This window comes from Paramormyrops kingsleyae, chromosome 4, assembly GCF_048594095.1.
Source record: "Paramormyrops kingsleyae isolate MSU_618 chromosome 4, PKINGS_0.4, whole genome shotgun sequence".
Classification (NCBI taxonomy): domain Eukaryota; kingdom Metazoa; phylum Chordata; class Actinopteri; order Osteoglossiformes; family Mormyridae; genus Paramormyrops; species Paramormyrops kingsleyae.
In genome coordinates, this window is record NC_132800.1 from 35,155,617 (window position 1) to 35,175,813 (window position 20,197).

Sequence of the window (20,197 nt, forward strand, 5' to 3'; positions counted from 1 at the left end):
TTGAGCATCCTTTAGATGCCACAGCCTACCTGGGTATTGTTGCTGACCATGTCCGTCCCTTTATGACCACAGTGCGCCCAGCTTCTAATGGCTACTTCCAGCAGAATAACACACCATGTCACAAAGCTCATATCATCTCAGACTGGTTTCTTGAACATGACCATAAGTTCACTGAACTCAAATAGCCTCCACAGTTACCAAATATCAGTCCAATAGAGCAGCTGTGGGGTGTGGTGGAACCATGAAGGTGCAGCCGACACATCTGCAGCAACTGCGAGATGCTATCATGTCAACATGGACCAACATCTCTGGGGAATGTTCAGGTACCTTGATGAATGTTTGCTATGAAGAATTCGGACAGATCTGAAGGCTATAGGGGCTCTGACCTGTTATTAGCAAGGGGTAACTAATAAAGTGGTCAATGACTTTATGTTATATGTATATGTGTGTGTGTGTGTGTGTGTGTGATGTATATGTATATATATGTGTGATTGAAAGATTGCTGGTTTGAACCAGCAAAGGGCCACCCCCAAACACTGAATTAGCTGCCCCCTGCTACGTCACGATGTCACATATGGGTTAAATGCAGAGGACACATTTTGTTGTTGTGCACTGTGTGCTGTGGTGTGTCAACAATGACCACTGATCTCTAACTCCTAATATATATATATATATATATATATATATATATATATATATATATATATATATATATATATATATGAATATGCAATATCTCACAGAACAAAAGACCTTTGGTGCTGATCAACACTGATACTATTATAATGGTAATCAGATCACTGATGTATACATTTAACTGGCAAACCCCAAGCACTGAGTCTCTACAGTCATTTTCCTGTCAACAGTGAATTTCTCATACATTTGTCCAGGTTGACGTTAATTCAGCCTGGAAAAAAAGTCAAATCATTAAACACATGCTCCACGTTGGATTTGCCTTTCATTTCGTTTATTCTCTCACATGTGCAACTCAGTCATCTTCATGTCAGTCACCAACATCTAAGCCAGGCACTGAACATGCAAGAACATAATGTAATGAGGTTAGTTTAATCATATGTGGCAATAGAGGTACTCTTAAATGTTCCATGTTGAATCCAAAATATAAATGTGGGAATGATGTAATCTCATAGCACCGCAGAGGAATTCTTAGACCTGCACATCTGCAAGTGATTTTAGCAATTTGTCCTCCAAAATATAGTATACTATGGTGTCCCCACCGCACTGGGGGTTCACTCGCATTCAAACAGAAAGTTAAGCTGCTCCTGTCTCTGCATCCAGAGCTCTCTGATTCCTTCTGAGGGGACAAGCTGCTCATCAATAGTCACCAGTCACCTTCTGCAACATTTAATATGGCATCTCAGACACGGAATCTTAAGTACCATTACTGTCCAGCTTCAGCTTTGTAGAAAATGCAGGATACGTGAGCAGATTAGGAGACCACTGATGCACTTGGTTCCTAAAGCATGTGGGTCTGATAGCACAGATAGAAACGGGTTGGGGGGGGGCTAGAATATCTGGCTTTTCTGCTTTGCCTTTAGGCAAATAACTTCATCTTAGCGCTTTAATCCTGTGTTTGTTTTCCTCTGGGAAACGGGGCCAAACACGGAGAAATAAAATCCAGGTCCTCGGTCACGTGAGGTCTGGCCGGCCGTCCTCGGCTCGCCCCCGGAGAAGATTCCTGTAGACGGTGCCAAAAAGCCTAATATGAAGGCGCTGGGATTCACAAATGAACTGCTGGTGTGCATGCACGTGAAGTCTACGAAGAGGGTAAAGGCCACACGCGACAGTGTACTTTCCGATTCCTTTTCACAATCACACTGCACATTCACGACAATCTTTTTGCACCGAAGAATAAAGTGAATATTGTGATGAATTACGACAGAAAAAAAACTGATTTCATCTTTGATTTCATTTTCTTCCTCTTCATCGACTTTTTAACAGTCAAGTAAATTGCGTCCTGAAGTTAAATTAAACGTCTTCAAAGTTCTTGCTCACCTTCGACTGTTTCATTGTCCTCATCGGGGTCCTTCTTCCTTGATTCTCAGGCTGCTTCTCAAAAACACTGCACGTCCATCACCGGCAATTTTGACACCCCCATTGAGTTATGGGTATGGGATTGATGGAGCTGGTTAAGGTTTCTGCATAAATTAACAGTACTGCTTGTAACACCAGGGGGCGAAAGCGCGTCTCGTCTCAGAAAATCTGTTCCATTTGGGGGGGGCAAATAAAAACGGACATATCGCTGATTATGGGGCGATGCAGTTTTAATAATTTAGCCACAGTCCAAATGTTACATACAGTATACCGTTTACTAGATGGAAGTTTATGATAGCATTATTGTTGACTTGGTGTCTCGTCCTTGCAGTAGGAGTCTATGAACAATATCTAGTGTACATTTTTGTGCAACACCGTACGCCTGTCGTGCCCCGTGACTGCACGTTTATACAAAATGCTGAGGTGTATTTCTAACTCGTTTTAGATTTCTGTGTGTGGTTTAAGCCCTGCGCGGTTAAAGACTGTGAAAGGCTCTTGGCATCCTTCCGGGCACCAGCTGAAACCTGACAGACACGCTATGCGCCGGTTCACATGAGCTGGACGTTTCTTTAATGTAAACGCAAACGAGGGAGAAGAGAATAAAATTACAATTAAAGCTGTGATTATCAAAATCAACAAGTTGCGGCTTCACGACCACTTTGGCTCAGCCATGACTTGAGAAAATAGAGCTTCGAGACTGTATTTTTTTTTGTGGGGGGGGGGGGGGATAAAAAGACACAACCAACAATCTATATAATTACCATCATCTGCTGCTTTTTCCCTTTCTGGCAAAGAAACACTCCATCCATTTGCAGAAATCGCCTGCGGAAACGTTACATCAAAACTAATCATAACGATTAAAATCAGCTTTTCTGTGCAAGAGAAGGGCAATAGGCAAGTTCGAGGCAGACGTGAGGCTGTTTTATGTCGATATTTTGGGAGATCATATTTTATTTTTTTATTTTTAAAATGGACACATTATGAGAAAAAAGGGGCAGTCGTGATGCATCCACGATCAGTTAATTTTACTGGAGTTCTGTTTTGCAGATTGGTTTAGACTGGGGTAGAGGCATGAGCTAATTGTATCCTGATCGTTGCCTTAAGGGGTTCAGAAGCCCCGGAGCAACTATTCTCTCTATTTTGTTCTGTCTACCTTAGCCAAGCTATTGCATTTCTCTCTGGTGTAGCAAGGGAAGCAGATCGCCAACGGAATCGGAGGGGGGAAAGAGTGCCAAAAAGGACATTTCGAGGTTCATCGATGTTTCAGGTAAGGAGCGATACATTTGGATTTGCGATTATTTGCAGAGGCTGGTGCGACCGGGACATTTAGGGCGCAGCTGCATTTACGCATGTGCCAGCGGAGAAGCGCCACACTTCTAACGAATAAAAAAAGACAAATTTAACCACTTCGTGGATGTCCGACAGCCGGTCGCGTCCCACAAAAACCGAAGGGGGATGAATTTGTGGATTTATGACTCCGTTGAAAACACGGGAACCTCCGAAACCGCTTGCGCCCTCGATCTGAACCGGCTTCCGGCGTGTAGCCGAGACCCCCGAATAGCAAAAAACTGTCATTTGTTCTGGTGCGCAACGGTGCCCCTCGTTTATAGTGTGTCACCGTGAGATTTCCGATCTAGCTTTCACAGATCCTGGGTAGTTTTATATACCAGTTTTATTTTGTGAATGTCCCAGATCAGTTAATGAAAGACGCCATTGTGGAGTAATTTTGCCAAGGGGGATTTGCCTTATTTTGTTAGACAGGAGGTACCTATTCCAAGTGCGTCAATGCTGATCACATGAATCACCCCTTTGTACTTGCCGTCTTTTGTAACGTGAGCCTTTTCTTTGTAAACCTGGAGGGAAAAAAAAACGCTTTCTGTTGCCTGGGAAGGAGAATACGGTCTCTGGTGGGCTGACCCAAGCCAGCAGTGCAATGATTTCCAATAGCTGCAAACAATTTGAAATAGCGCAGGTCTCTGCCGTCGCTGCTATTTGTTTTACACTCCCGTAAAAACAAAGGCAGAAGTCCGTGCTTTTCTACAAATTCGACTCCCCTGAAAGTTAGATGGGGCAGTGCGAGGTCTCTCTTCAGCTACAAAAAAAATGTGGGACCTTATCACGAAATCAGACCGTAGCGAGACGACGAAGTAATTAACATTACGTCGTTTCAGTGTTGCTGGGATTTACACGTTTATATATACTTTGCACTTAGTTTATGCCGAAATTCAATAATGCGACGTTGGGAGAAAAAGTGTAAATGGAGAAATGACCGAGTCGTAAGAAACACTACCGCCATTGTGTGGTCAGTGGAGCTAACTTTGACTTTTGGCTTGGTGAGCAGAGTTATTATCCTCAAATTGCATTACAAATTATGTTAATTGTGGCAAATATGCAATCGGAAACGACCGAGTGGCTTGAGGTTTTTTTGCGTTTTGCTTGTGTTAAACCAGATTGTACCGTTGTATGAAAATAATTTATTAATAGTTCCATTGCCTTTACGTTCATAAAACTAGCTTGGAGTAGCCTATGTCTTTCTTAAATCGTGTGCAGTGCATCACTTTAATGATATTTCTCGGTAGCAAGGTATTTACGTAATTACAGTGTAGGTTAATCAATCTCAGAGTAAGTCACAAAAGTATACTTTGTATGTCTGTGTAATAACTGCACACATTATGCCGACACTGAGGTTTTTGAGTATTTTTTTTCATGTGCATCGACATTGCGCAGGGCTACACGCTAGAGGGCGCTGTTGTGGTATACCCGGAATACCTCCCTCCCACCACGGATGTCCACAAGTAACTAAATTTAGTTTAGAAATGTTCCCACTGAGAAGAACGGCCTGAAAATACATGGATGAATAGATATGTTTCCGTTAAGATGACGAAAAATTATGCTACATCGGATCTTCAACTGCTAACCATGGCAAACAAACTTCGGAGAGCTCTCATCGATTTTAAGGGTCTAAATATTACATTTGAATGGTTGTGATTATCGTGTATTAGCATTGAGGGAAATCGTTCGGATTACGATGAACTTGGCGGGGTTACAATGTCAGTAGTCCCTTGAAGTTTCAAAGACATTCTGGTTTGTCAGAGCCGAACATTTAATAGCTTTTAACTTTTGATTTTGAGAAAGATCTCCCTGTCACTGATTTAGAGGCAAAGTCATGAGTTGTGGTCGTTGAAAGCCTGGCACATTGTACATTTTTCCGTTAGGAACTGATAGAAATATCTGGTCAACTGACTCACCCTTACTTCAATAGATAAATGAAGGGTCCAGGTTGAACGAAAACCAGCTTGGATAGATGTTATACATGATCAGAATTAATAGAGTAGATTCCTCTATAGAAAGTGGGTCGACCTTGATCAGCTCATCATCCTGACTGATCAGTAGAGATGGAAACTAAGCATAGTGCCAAAATGCACCGTGATGTGACGGGGATGTGGGGCAACCGACTTTATAAGGGAATGTGTAGTAATTAGTAGGGGTGTTTCACGTTAGATTTGCGGAGTATTTCCGTTATTTGTAGTAATGTAACTGCTTTTCGTTCACTTAAACAATAAACTCGTGCTACATTTGCGAGGTGGTGCCGAGTTATTTGCTTTGCATTTAGTGTTTCTGAAAGCGTTATACTTCTAGTTCTGTAAGAGACATTCTGCATTAGACTTTCCCTGCCAAATTAGGATGGTTTACAGGTATGGATCTCGTTAGTTTCTAACTGATGAGTAAAATGGAAGATTACACTTTTAAAAGTACACCATAATTGGGAATAAGATGTACTGAGGAGGCCGTCGCACCGTACTGAGAGTAACAGAACATATTCTGATTATTAATAACTGTTCTATTTAGGCAAAAGTGTATCCAAACGCAAAGTTATGAATGATGACAGGTTCCCTCCACCCGAATCTAAATGCACCGATTTCTGCAGCATGGCTATTGTTTTGTTTTGTAAGGTGGACGGGTCTCTTTATACTCGCGTAGCCGTTCAGCAAGTCATCTCTCATCGACCCTGGAAGCCCTTTGTACCGGTACCTGGATGACCCGCCTTCCCAGTCGTGCTTCAGATCCGACTAAAGACACGGAGCTGAAGAGCACAAAAGCTGCGTCTGGGAAAGCTGGAGAGACGGGGTGCGAAGCGCAGCTGTGCAGATCGACACACCCCATAAGCGCCGGGATGCGCCCCCGGTGCGTTACACGCAACACCGGGTCTGGGCAAAGTGCGCTCTGAAAACTGAATGCATTCTGAGCGAGAGGGAGGGCGAATCAGCCGGAGCCGGTGAAGGACTTCACACTTCATTAAGTTACATATACTTATATAGGCTAAGAGCGCGGGGATCCTTCAGCGCATCCAGGTCAGCGTCGCGGGGTAAAAAGTTGGGTAGTAATGGGGACTCCTTCTGCATGTGAGATCCCCGAACAGACGCCAGATTTGTGAAATACGTCTACCGCAGTCATCCCAGAAAAGCATTTTCTCCCGAAGACCACCGCAGTAGAAGCTTTGGGTACGAAAACAAAGCGACGGCATCGGGATGCAGACGCTGGCGAGGGTCGCGAAGTTACCGAAAGCGTGCGCGGGACAGAGCCTGAGCGGAGGGCTCTCATGCCCCGAACCTGGCTTGCCTCCTGCGCACATATCCCCGCAAATGGGTGCCAGAGCCCCGGATCGTTTCCAGCCGCACCGAGTAGGGGATGGCGCGGAAAGCGCACGCCGGAAAGCACCGAGGCGGCCGCGGCAGATGCACGCCGCCACGTCGTACGGAGCCGGCTCTCCCGAGGATCTCCGCGCGGGATTGGCGGAGCCGGTCGCCGGTTCGAGACGGGAGGGTGGCGCCGCGGCTCCACACAAGGCTGACGGACGGTCCGCCTATAAGTCGCCGACTTCTGTGCCCCAAACGCAGGTAACGGCGGATCGTTATAGCTGGAGATTTATCCTAAAATGGGGTGTCGTTGGGGTAACCCAGCGTCCCACAAGATGTGCATTTAAAATAAATCACTTAGATTGCTATTCATTCTTGGGATCCACACATGGGTTACGGTTAATCTGGTTATAAAGTGGCTCACGATAAGATAACACACAATGCTTCCTTCTTAACTGGAATTAATTAACTTAATTTTAAAAAATTCTTTGACATAGTGTTGGGTTCCACCATTGATTTTTGGTTTCTTTCATATGTTTGCATCTAAAATTCACACGTCCCGACTTTGCGTGATAGTTTGTGTTAATAGGGGTTTTCACAAGAACTTCACAATTTTCTCAAAGTCAGGGCGAGCTTTCTGTGGGCACTTGGCAAACTCCGGCGACACAGCGGGCTTCATGTCGCATGTCGGGGTCGAGCGTTTTCACTGCACTGCGCCACCGCTGGGACCCATTAAGACCGCCCTGGGGGAGAGCAGGGAAGGGTATCGCGGATAAATGAATGCCTAGCGCTTCGAAACGCAACCTTAAAATGACTCCCGAGATATTCTACAATGCTTCCTTACCCAACGCAAACATTTGATTATTTCCTTTTATTTGTCTATTATTTTTAAGCTTTGATAAAAAAAAAAAATCCAGAGCTAAATTGGTTTGTCGTTTTGGTTTGAGTAAAATTAGACCGTCCACCCTCAGCCAACCTTGGAGACGAAAATGGATTTTGGGACCTCCTACTGTGTGTGTGTGTGTGTGTGGGGGGGGGGGGGGGAGGTTATGTATATATTACATTGTAGGGACCAAATGTCCCAACAATGTGATAAAAACCTGTTCTTCTTCCATTGTGGGAACCATTCTTTGGCCCCCAAAAGGGGAAACTCGATTTCATAAACATTTGTGACTGCAATCAAAAAGCTAAAAATGCCAAAAGTCTTGTATTTTGTTTGGTTACTTATGGTTAAGGTTAGGACTGGGTTAGGGGTTGAGGTCGTCATTGTTGGGATTAGGGTTTTTCGAAGAAAATGAATGTAGAAATGAATGGATGTTCCCCACAAAGATATGAATACAAACCTGTGCGCATGTGTCTGTGTGGATATTTCATTCATTCATTTCTGCTCAGTCCCTGGACAGCTCAGCAAGTGCTGGACCGAGGTGATCCTGCAGCCTGTCCCACAATGAGAAGGTAGTAGGGCAGCGGAAGCCCCAGATGGCATGCCAGTTTGCTGCAGTCGCTGTAGTTTAACAATGAGCAGTTTTAGTGTATTAACAAACTGCACGGTGAGGCCGTCCTACAATTCCCAGCATGCCCTTCAAGGGCGTCGACCTTCATCCTGACATTGTGTCTGCAGGTCTGCGATCCATTGAGAAAAAGAAATGACTGAAAACTAGAGTCTTGTGCATGGTGCCGTGTTCGGTTTAATTTAGGGAGAACTGAATCGCAGATAAAGGAGGTACAGTGTATATGTATAGAGCTTAATGGTTTGCTATAGCTATTTTAAATGAATTTTAAGCCATATATGGTCTTTTCTTGTCCTGTTTATGTAGGCACCTGGTAACTACACAGCTTGGATCCAAATGAAACATCAGTGATGTGAAAACAGCAAGAGTATCTGGAAATATGAAATCATTTTAAGTGATTTGAAAGTTAGAGGGGTGTTGAACTTAAAGTCATCCTTGAGGTTGTGTGGTTCATACCACCATCATACAGAATTGGGTGACAGTGCCAAGACTTCGGAGGACTCCCGTGATGCCGCGAAATGGGTCAGTCCGGCCTGTGATTCATCACCTCTGACAGGCGGAGCTGCGGCCTGCGGTGGGCTGCTTGTTGTGTCGTACCTTTTTTCAGTTTGGGGGGGGGGGGAGTGATCCGTCACTACAAGTGGTTGTGACAGCAGGGCTTGGGGCAGCTTGCCGCTCTCACACACCACCCACCCCCACCTAGGATGGAACTCGGGGTGTCTTTAGGTGAATTACCAGTAACCGCCCCCCCCCCTCCAAACTGGAAGTGGGAGTGTCCTGGACCCGTAATGGCTTTGCGTCCAGCCAGGTGTGGAACTCAGTCAATCGACCCGCCAGAGCTTGAAGATGGTGCCCCGCCGTCTTGATTAGCAGCCGCGGGGTCGCGGGGGGTTAAATATCTTCCTGGATGCTACTGGATACCTCAGCTGGGTACCTAACCTGCTGCAGCAAACCAACTCCATACACGCCTTACAGAAATGTTCAATGAGTCAGACTGATAGAGGCTTCTGTCTAAGTAATGCTTTGTAAATTATGTAAAAGGACAGGTTTATATAGCACATTATTACACATATAACAAGAATCTGACACAAGGTTTCACTGAAGTTTCGGAGAATCCGGAATGCAAAAGCCAAAGCACTGGTTACATTCTAAAGCCTTTATGTTATATGAATTGCCTTGTATCCTTGTGAATTGAGGTTACGCTTAATATGGTGTTTAGTCTCTTTGTTACCATGGCTTCCATGGGCTCTCCAGGGCAAAGGTTTCGAAGGTTTTAATTAGCCTGGGTGTTCTTCGTCGCATAACGATTATGATTCCATCATTGCCATTCCTAGTGCTGTTTCACCGGGCAGATTATTGGAAAAGACTCTGTGCGTTTTCCGGGCGAAGTGTTTCCAACCCCCCACTCCCCCCCCCCCCCGTCATGCTTGATGGAAATCCTGTCTGACAGAGCCGGGACGCCCTGTCACTTGGCCCCTTTGTGCAGACAGTCGTGTCATCCGCCGTGGCCCCGGGGCTGCAGTCTGGCCCCGCCTGCCCGGGGGCCTTATGCTCGCCCCAGGCTCTGCAGCCAGCCTTGCAGTCCTGATGGTCTGTGCTAGAACAGGACCCACGGAACGTACCATTATACTGAAATGCGTGGGGGGTGTCAGGGCAATATTCTCAGAGGTTCCCTCCCAATGGAACAGCCCTGCCTCTGCAACTAGGGCAGGGTTTGGGAACCTGATCCATGGAGGGTCGGTGCAGGATGGCATCTCAATCAGCCAATAATATTGGGTCCCGAGGACTGGAGCTGAGAACCACTGATTAATTATTGGCTGAGAGGTCATCCCAAAAATCCACACCCACAACTGCTCTCCATGGATCAGGTTCCCCACCCCTAAGCTAGGGAATGCTGGGTAATTTTTACAAAGCAGTGATTCTCCTGCTTTTGTAATTAAACATCCATGTTCAGTCAGTCATACTGGAGTTATTTTAAGTTACTATGATGTAATTGATTATAAGTTTATTTGTTTGTGAAAAGCCTTTTTTAAATATAAGATATCAGTTCTAATGTAGCTTTGATGGGATATGAGGTATAACAATTATTTCAGTTGAGTGAACATTAAACGTAGACATAAATTGTGACCCAACAAGAGAAGCCATTCTTGCTTTCGTTGCATAGCGTTTCGTTGCGTAGCGTTTCGTTGAGTAGCGTTTCGTTGCGTAGAGTTTCGTCGCGTAGCGTTTCGTCGCGTAGCGTTTCGTCACGTAGCGTTTCGTTGTGATTTTTTGTTGTGTTTTATTTGTTCCTTGTCTGTTGTTGGAAGGTTAATCCAGAAGGTCAATCAGTCTCCGTTTATCTTCCCGACGCAGGACAACCGGACCAACATGTCACGTCCCATGATAACCAGGTCACCGGCCTCGCCCCTCAGCAGCCAGGGAATCCCCACACCAGCTCAGCTCACCAAGTCCAACGCACCCGTGCACATCGATGTTGGCGGTCACATGTACACCAGCAGTCTGGCCACCCTCACCAAGTACCCCGAGTCCAGGTGAGCCCCCGCCTCAGAACCAAGAAATCTCCTAATTAAATTCAGACGCTCCCCGGGTAACGACGGGGTTAAATTCCGATAAATCATAAGGCGAAAATATCGCAAGGTGAAAATGCATTTTAATACAGCGCGCATAGCCTAACAAACATATCCTACCTTAAACATGCTCAGAACACTTAAATTAGCACATTAACATAAGGCCTATTTCATAATAAAGTGTCAAATATCTCATGTAATTTATTAAATGATCATACCCATCGTAAAGTCGAAATATCGTAACGCAGAGCATTGTAACCTGCGGAGCATCTATATTAATCAGCACAGTGAGGTGATCATAAAGGCTATTACTGCCCATAATGCTCTTCAAAGAGAATCCATCTACAATAGACGAAATAATACAAAACAATTTACAATGAAGCGTCTGAGGTCCAATCGCAATTCTGTACACGTGCTGCATTGGGAAGCGCTAATAAAAAATGAAATGGAACGCAATTTACTAATTTAACAGATGATCCATTGGGTGCTTGTGACGCATGCTGTCTGAAAGAGGATGGCCGCTGTCCGCAGGCTGCGTCATTTAAAATTACGCTCTTGAGAAGGCTGCCTGACCATGTTACTGTTAGATATTTTAAGAAACATTTTTTTCTGAATTCTGCTGAATCCATTGTATCAGAGGTACAATTTTAGATCTTCAACGATAATGAATGACTGCTCGAGTGAGATCCTATGCCATCCATCCCATTTGGTCTCTCCGACCTGTCTGTCTTCATTAGCTTGGAGAATGGTTCATTGTCACCCTTCATGACGCCGGTTTAATGTTGTGTGACATCCATCCTGAGCAGTCCGGCTAATGCAGGGTACCGTAAGCAGTTCTGTGGTGCTAGCTGGACTCCCTGAGCCAGCTGTAACAAATTAGTTGACCAGAATTAGCGTTGGCAAGGTGACAGATGGCTTTGGGAGAATGTGCCCTTTAGTGACTGATATTCCATTGTGCATCCGGAAATCTGCCCGTTTTTTTGCTCAAAAGGCATTTTTCTGGGCTGAAATGGCAGGGCTGTCCATGGTGGAGCTAGCAGGGAGGGTACATAGTGCCCCCAAGCTGTGCGGTGTTAACATGACGGATTAAAGATGCCCGCAGAGGGAGGCTATTGCCATTGATGTAGGAGTTGCTGGAACGTGGGACACTGTCCTTCAGAGACGACGCTTTGCTCCACAGGATCGGCCGGCTCTTCGACGGCACGGAGCCCATCGTGCTGGACAGCCTCAAACAGCACTACTTCATCGACAGGGACGGACACATGTTCCGGTATATTCTGAACTTCCTCAGGACTTCTAAGCTCCTTATTCCTGACGACTTCAAGGTGAGTATCACCAAAGCCTCCAGTCAAGATGTATATGTGTGTGTGTGTGTGTGTGTGTGTGTGTGTGTATGTGTGTGTGAGAGAGAGAGAGAGAGAGAGAGAGATTGAGAGAGAGAGAGAGATTATGCCGGATTTACTACATCATTTACTACATCAACCTAAAACTCTCAGTCATTCAGTGCATTGCAGACTCTCTATACTACAGTAGTGAGGGTTGATCAGTTAAGAAATCCAGAGCCATGAGCCGCAAATCATTTGAAACTATGGCTTTTATAGAAACTCCATTGATCTCCGGTGCAGTTGACTGTGGGAAAATGCTGTGCAGTCAGCATTTTATCTAGATCTTCGCCAAATATTTCTAGGAAGGATATCAGCTCCTGCAATCAGTCTGTTTTTCTTTCTTTCTTTTTTTTTTTAATGGTAATAGTCCTTGGGATCTAAGCACTGGGACCAGTTACTGGGAAACATGGTACCCCTGAAGAGGGATAGGCCAAATGCCAGAGGGCCTTTTCTCTATACACACTCACAATCCCACTCTTCCTGTTCTCTCTCTCCCTCCATTCTCTCTCCTCCCCACCCTCTCCCATTGTCTGCCCCCCAACCGCAGGACTACAGCCTGCTGTACGAGGAGGCCCGCTACTTTCAGCTGCAGCCGCTGCTGGCCGAGCTGGAGCGCTGGAAGCAGGAGCGGGAGCTGGGCTGGGCGTCGCGGCCCTGCGAGTGCCTGGTGGTGCGGGTGGCGCCGGACCTCGGCGAACGCATCAGCCTGAGCGGCGACAAGGCGCTCATCGAGGAGGTCTTCCCCGAGATCGGCGACGTCATGTGCAACTCGGTCAACGCCGGATGGAACCACGACTCCACGCACGTCATCCGCTTCCCGCTCAACGGCTACTGCCACCTCAACTCCGTCCAGGTGACTGACCTCCACTTAACCACAAGAGAAACTTCCGCGAGCCTCATTCCGGCGTCTGGGTTCCCGCAGACCTTTTGCTAATAACGTTTAAGTCCTTCATCTCTCGTTTCCATTTGCCCCGCCCTCGTTTCCATGTGTACGTCACGCATCTGCTCCGAGACCGAGAGACATGCCATTAATCTCCTTCGCCTTGTGCTGTGCCCCCCCCCTCCCTCCCACCCCCCCAAAATTCCTGCTCCTTTGGAGAGAGTGCGAATTTGGCTCCCCCAAGCGGGAGCGGCTTTGAAGCAGCCCGCTAGCGAGGCCTGGCTGGGGGCTCAGCTATAATCCTGTTTGGTTATTAAAACGAGATGCCACTGGGCTTTTCGTCTGCTCTAATGGAGTAGAGAGGGGGCTAGTGCCAGCAGTCAGAGACCTTTGTAGTCTGGCATGCCATCCAGCCCCAGGCCTGGCAGACAGCTGAGCTCTACAGCATCCAAACGGCCCAGAAAACCCACAGTGCCCCCTGGGGGCCTCTTAATGGAATGCGGGCCCAAGCCCTCCGGAAATGTCTGCACATGTCTACAGGGCTGGAGGATTATGGGAATGGGGGTGTGGACGTGTGCTCACAATGAGGGGCTTTATTAAGCGACACAAACAGCACGTTTGTACCTATCTGTATGTCCATCTGTCCCTAACATTTAATTCTATATTTTATGTTTTGTGACAAACAGGGCTAAACGCAGGTATTCAGTATACATTCGATACCATCTGTCGGTGTAAAAGCCGTTGGTTCCTTTCACCGACGCTGATGTTTTGTGGCTGTAGATGTGCAGTTTTGTTCGTTGGCCAGAGGTGGCGCCATAACGCGACATGCCGTACTCTCCAGGTGCTGGAGCGGCTGCAGCAGAGGGGGTTCGAGATCGCCGGCTCCTGCGGCGGCGGCGTGGACTCGTCGCAGTTCAGCGAGTACGTCCTGAAGCGAGACACCAGGAGGGGACAGAGAGGGTCCGGCATCATCCGGATAAAACAGGAAGAGCTGGACTAAGATGGTGGTCTCTGTTCCATCTCCGGGCCAAGAGACATATTTAACTGTGTCACCTTTAATACGGCATCTGGAGAACCCGTCAAAGGGAAAACAAAGAAGATTTTTTTTATTAGAAGAAAAAACCAAGTACTGAGCCCTGAGGAACATTGTTGTCTGGCGGGATCGCCGGGCCCATTATCCAGACCCAGGACTCCACTCCCAGGCTCCAGAATAAAGTTTGTTTTAGAACTTTGATGCTCTTAATGCTCCTCAACTGATACGAAGGGGTTCCGTTCTCCCCGCTGGTCGCCGCCATTTTCAGTACGCCGATAAGTCCCACAGGCAGCTGGGAACACAGCTGACATATTCAATGATTTTGGATATTTTATGTGCTTAGTCTATAATGCTGCTTTGTGTTTTTCTTTTTTTAATTAAAACTTTTTGAAATATTATATCCTTTATATATGTACATGACCCGAAATAGACATGGTTAGACTAGTACATTCCGTTTTAATTTGTATACATTCGCAAAGGTTTTTTTGTTTTGTTTTTATTTTTAAAAATGCCAGATGCACATTGTGGTTTACTCAGTTACAAAAGTACATATGACACTTCTGGTATATATACATATACCCACACTCACCGTGAACAGAAAGAAGGATTACCTGCATGCTGTGGTCTACAAAAGAATATGAGAAAAATTGTGCTTTGTGGTATAATAATTTCCGGGGCAGCATACACAGTGCAGAGTGAAACCGTCTATTAAAATTAGCTGAGCATTGCCAGTAAGTATTGATGGCAGTTCTGACATAACAAGAGCACCTGAGCTGCCACCCCTGGCCTTCCCCCAGCAGCTGCGCAAGGAGACGGATGTTTCTGGAGAACGAGAAGCTGAAAATGGACGTCTGCCTTCGTTCATTTATCGTGCCATTCTGCCGAATTCCGGCTCCATCCAAGCCTATTAGTCTTCCTCCTCCAGTTCATCACGGTTCCTCAGCCAAGAGCCGATACAGCCATGTGTGATTTTCCTGCGGTCCCAGTTCGGGGCCGAGTGGGACACCGTGGTTGGGTAGGTCTCTGTGTGCTCTGGGGATCCCAGCTCTCCCAGTCCGCATCCCCTCTCAAACCGCCGAAATGTGCTCTAGCGCTTCCTCTGAAAACTCAAATTCCATCATTCGTTGTGTTTGTACTTTTTTAAAATTAAATAACCCAACAGTGGCACCTATGAGACCTGTGTGATGTGCTGGATTTTTAAAACATTTAGACTCAATGTCGATGTAATACAAAAGTTCCAAAAGCTGAGGGTAAATGTACCCTATCAAGGGAGTATTCGAGAACAAATGAAGAAGAGTTGAAGGTCTTCTTGAGGCATGGAAGTGAGGCTTTCACAGATACAGTCTCCGTATCTCCTAGCAGCCTACTGGACAGCTGGGTGTAGTGGGGTTTGTAGTCCTACAAGAATTACATGGAGGTCCTTCACCCACAGTTAGCCCTTTCCTCCTCGACATTTACTCATTTGTGGTGAGTCACAGACCTGCCAGTGGGCAAACCGTTGACCCAGATTCACGTGTCGCTGGCCTATTACTTCAGCGGGCCAGTTTCTGGTGGGTGTTTCTGGCACGGTGATGTACCCCATATTCCTATCTGTAGACCCAAAACCTCAGCCTCCCTTCCCTTGTCTCTGTCCACTAATGCCCCTGTCATTCCCATCCAAGGAAAATCTTAGATGGTGTCACAGTACATCTGACCCAGTGAAACATCTCAAAGAAAATTAAAGAGACTCTTTCATCTTAGTCTTGCTTATTTTCTGTTCTTTAACTATCTTAACTTAAGGAAACGCAATCCCCTTACGGTACAGAATACTTGGCAAGGATGCTTTGTTCTTTAGGCAACTTTGAATGCAGCGATGAGTCAGTCATAAACATTTTCCTCTGGGGTAATAGAACAGCATGAGCCAGGAAATCAGATGGAGTTTCGAAGGGCTACGGACATAAAGGGTTTTGTGTTCTTAATGTCACAAAACGTGCTGGAATCATTTCTATTTCACACATGTTTCTGTTGTCAATGGCCTGGTTAAAAAAGAAGGCAAAAAGAAACCAGACTGTCTATAAACATTACTTGATTTATTCCAAATGCAACAAACTGTGCCAGCTGACTGAATAAAGGAAGTAACCTTGCAGTTGAGACTGCCGTTTGTGAGTCGCTTGGGCGCGAAAATGATTTGAACTCTACGCAAGCACATTTTAGGAAGACTAGGCAACAACATTATGTTTCATGACTTTGCTACCCACGATGACTGAGAGAAAGTGATATTTATGGATGGAAAATCCCCCTGTTGAATGTCGGCTCTGTATCTCACCATGTGGATTAGTGAACGTAACCAATACAGGTTTAGCCTTGCTGATTGTAAATCCTTCACATTCCAGATGGATCAGTCTACTTTAGCTTAATGTGTATCGGTAATTTTTTAACCGTACAATTTGGAGAAAGATCAACAGTGGAAAAACATTAGCTAACCTTGGATTCAGGTACTGGAATAAAGGGTCATAAAAACCTATCAACTATGCATTGCTGTTGTGAGGCTGAGTATAATTGTATTAACAGAGTATAGGTGTGATTATAGGTAATAGGAGTATGACACAATCCTTCATACGTACAAAACATAAAGAGGCAAGGATTCTGCAAATTGGTATCACTATTTCCAGGCCTTTACAGAGATTCCTAATTCCTAGTCATATAATCTTGTATCACGCAAACTCTAGGACTACAGCAACCCCCCTGCATTAGACACTGCAAATTACTCTTTACCCCCATAACTCTTTAAGACTACATTTCCCAGAAATAATCACGGTTGCATATTACCATAAACTTTTGCACTTACTAAATATTTTGGTTTGAATTACCAATTTTGGGTAAATCTTAACACTTCCTCCCAAAAGTGTCACCTGTTCACAAGGTAAAGATTAGGTGTTGGTCATCTTAAAATGTTTTGCAGACTCATGCTTATTTTTATCATGTTGTGCAACAAACACCAACCCAATGAATTAAACACATATTTTGGTTTAAAAACACCATAAGTTAAATGTGGGGGAGTGCCTTTTTAGGCTGACCTCATTTCTGGCCATCAGAGGCAGTTTGCTATACAAGCTAGACCCGCAGGTCAGCATTAACAGGGGAAGAGCTAACGACATGCCCACCGCACTGCTTCCTGTGTGGATTAACCGCTTTTATAGTACAGGCACAGTTTTCCTTGCTGTTGGCAGACGGTGTGATGTAATATAGGCACGACATGGAGGGGAAAACCAGCCTGAAAGGAACACTGGCTCTTTTGGAATTGGCAGTGCAAACAGAACCACAGGCTCCGGCACAGACGCTCTCAGCGCTGAAGCGGGGCTGCGTCTGTCCAGCAAACAGAACTGGGTCACTGTGTCCGGTCCCGGGCGCGTCAGACCCGTGCTGGCTGCTGGGCTCGCCCGCCTTGCCCGGCCGCCCCGGGGCACTGGGCGGCCTTAAACACGGGCGTTCCTCAGTCTCTCTTTCCCGTGAGAAGTAATTTAAGCGGGCGACCTTTTAATTTATTACTTTACCATCTTATGTTTCAGTTATAAAAATAGCATTGTTGGTTGTCTCCCGGGAGCACGAGTGCCTGGGAGTATTTTTTAGGCTAGGAGAGGTCTCCTGCCAGCAAGCACCGCGCCGCCATTATCTGTCTATAGGGCGGTAGTCTTTACATCTAGGAGAATCAGGGCAGTCCCGCATTAATGGGAAGCATAATTAACCTCTCTATTCCTAAGGACGCTCGGTTCAATAGTTAGCTTAGCGACTGCGCCGATCTAGCCGAAATCTGGCTGTCGCCCTGGACGGGGAGGTTAGCTGTAGCAGAACTTTCAGCTCCTTCGCAGCAAGAAGGCAAGGCAATCGGGAGGGGCCTAGCACCCCCCCGGCTCCCCCCTCCAATCTGCGGTATCGCAGCTTAGCCTAGAGCTAGCAGGAGAATTTACATTCTAGCCTTAAGTGAAAAGGAAAGAAAATGGGAGGAGGGGAGAGAAAGGACTCGGGGGCTGAGCGGCTGCGAGGCGATCTGGATTATCTTTAAAGGCTCAGGGTGATATCTGCAATTTATACAGCAGCATTTCTAAAGAAACCAAGTGATTAATTTGCATGCTTCGCAGCCCGGGGTTGACGGAGCCGCACAAACGGGAAAGCCGATACCGACTGAACGAGCGCACAGACGCTGAATATTTAATATTTACTTCTCTGAACACCGCTGTCTCACCCCAAGTGTACACGTACGACATAAATTATGGAGGATGTTAGTAACAAATTAGTTTATTCTAAAGAAGATTAGTGTAGGATCCATTCTCAGGGGCTCCTGACAATTAAAACGGTAAATATTTTTACAGCGGTGTACATATTAAATCCTTTCATTAAGATATCATTTAAACCCATTGCACTAAATCCTTGTACCCCGAAAATGACTTTGTGCCCTGTTTAAGATAGGATTTTAATAGTGCAAATCAGGTTAAGTACTTTGTTCAGAAGTACTACAGCAAGGTCCCTCATGGGGAGTTAACTGTAGGTGACCTAGTTACAAGTGATCTTAACCACTTACTCAACCGCTGCCCAAATTGTTTTAAAGACCCTATAATAGGGTGACCAGACAATCCATGTCAGGGAGGACACTTTGAGCTACTTCGGGTTTTACAAACTACTTTCTAATTGAAAGGCTCCTGTGCTCAGCTAAATAGTTCAGCTCTTCTTGTGCTTTGACTGGTTTGTTTCCTTGACTGAAAGACTCATCCAGCTGTTTCATATTAGCATTAGTGACACATGCATGATTATAGGAGACTGACCAATCAGCACACAGCAAGAACTGAGTGCTCAAGTGAAATCCAGGTCCGTTTAATTGAATTGGTAATTTACAATTCCTGTCCTAGCTCAGAGTGTCCTCCCTGACATGGATTATCTGGTCACCCTACCCTATAATAGAATTGGATGTGGTATAGGAGATTGCTTAGAAAAGAGGTTTTGGACATGCATAGGTGCATAGCATTATGGTCTAGGTTACAGTCGCATTTTTGGTTGTAAAACTGTTTAATATTCCTCTTGAAATTAATGAAAGCAGACATGTGACATAATTTGTTTTTGTGGTTTGTTTTTTAATTGGAGCTGTTATGAATGAGATGTCCAATAGAACTGCAGTGGCTGTAGAGGGTGTGGTGAATGTGTGCGGTTCAGATGGGGAGTGAACACCTGGTGTCGACGCACACACACATTGACACACACACCCAGCCACAAAACGGTGCAGGTGTGCTCTGAGCCCAAGGCTGGGAGCCTCATTCCTGCTATGCTCAGATCCATCGCGTCTGACTCGAGCTGCTCCATAGTCCCAGCATGCAGTTCCTTTTTATTTTGGCATGGTCTCAAAATTCCCTAAAACTAATAAGAAAAACGCAAGGAAGAGGGTCTCCGATCTAAGCCTTGTGAAAACCAGGAATATCAGACCCATGTATTGAGTATATCTGATACTGAATCCATCTGTTTTCTATAACCACGTGTTCTACACAGGATTGCAGAGCCTATCCAGGAAGCTACAGGTGCAAGACAAGGAATATCCCAGGACAAGGCACACTCACACACCATTCACACTCACAGACACACTCACACACCATTCACACACACAGACACACTCACACACCATTCACACTCACAGACACACTCACACACCATTCACACTCACACACCATTCACACTCACAGACACACTCACACACCATTCACACACACACACAGACACACTCACACACCATTCACACCTACAGGCTGTATTGGCAACTCCAACTCACCATAGCACGTTTTTCGACTGTGGTAAGGAAAACCCATGACAACCCACACACATGCATGGAGCCAGGGCAGAGACTTGAACCTTGGTCCCAGAAGTGTGAGGCTAAGTGGCTGGTCGTCACCTAGACTCCCTTTTGGGGCAGTGGTGGCTATACTGGTTAGGGAAGCGCACTTGTAATCAAAAGATTGCTGGTTTAAATCCCCAACCAGCAAATTACCACTGAAATACCCTGAGCAAGGTACTGCCCCCAAGTACTGCTCCCCGGGCGCTGAATTAGTTGCCCCCTGCTATTTTGTTGTTGTGTGCTGTGGTGTGTCAACAATGACAACTAGTCACTTT

The 20,197-nt window shown here is 45.8% G+C and overlaps 1 protein-coding gene across 2 annotated transcripts; it reads left to right on the plus strand.

Moving 5' to 3' along the window:
• The first annotated feature begins 2,617 nt into the window (after positions 1-2,617).
• Positions 2,618-15,244, plus strand: LOC111845986 (BTB/POZ domain-containing protein KCTD1-like). Of its 2 annotated transcripts, none has more exons than XM_023815771.2 (5): positions 2,618-3,319; positions 10,556-10,734; positions 11,951-12,095; positions 12,703-13,008; positions 13,877-15,244. In XM_023815771.2, the coding sequence occupies exons 1-5, from the start codon at positions 3,311-3,313 to the stop codon at positions 14,033-14,035; spliced, it is 798 nt and encodes a 265-aa protein (XP_023671539.1). In that variant the 5' UTR covers positions 2,618-3,310; the 3' UTR covers positions 14,036-15,244. The 2 variants fall into 2 exon arrangements, with proteins under 2 accessions (XP_023671539.1, XP_023671538.1); XM_023815770.2 differs by lacking the exon at positions 2,618-3,319 and adding an exon at positions 3,376-6,950.
• The last annotated feature ends 4,953 nt before the right edge of the window (positions 15,245-20,197 follow it).

Excerpts from the sequence above, each read along its gene's own strand:
- LOC111845986 (XM_023815770.2), top strand. The coding sequence starts at position 6,582 with ATGCAGACGCTGGCGAGGGTCGCGAAGTTACCGAAAGCGTGCGCGGGA. Across the intron at positions 6,951-10,555 it reads CTTCTGTGCCCCAAACGCAG|GACAACCGGACCAACATGTC; the intron begins GTAACGGCGGAT and ends TTCCCGACGCAG. Across the intron at positions 10,735-11,950 it reads ACCAAGTACCCCGAGTCCAG|GATCGGCCGGCTCTTCGACG; the intron begins GTGAGCCCCCGC and ends TTTGCTCCACAG.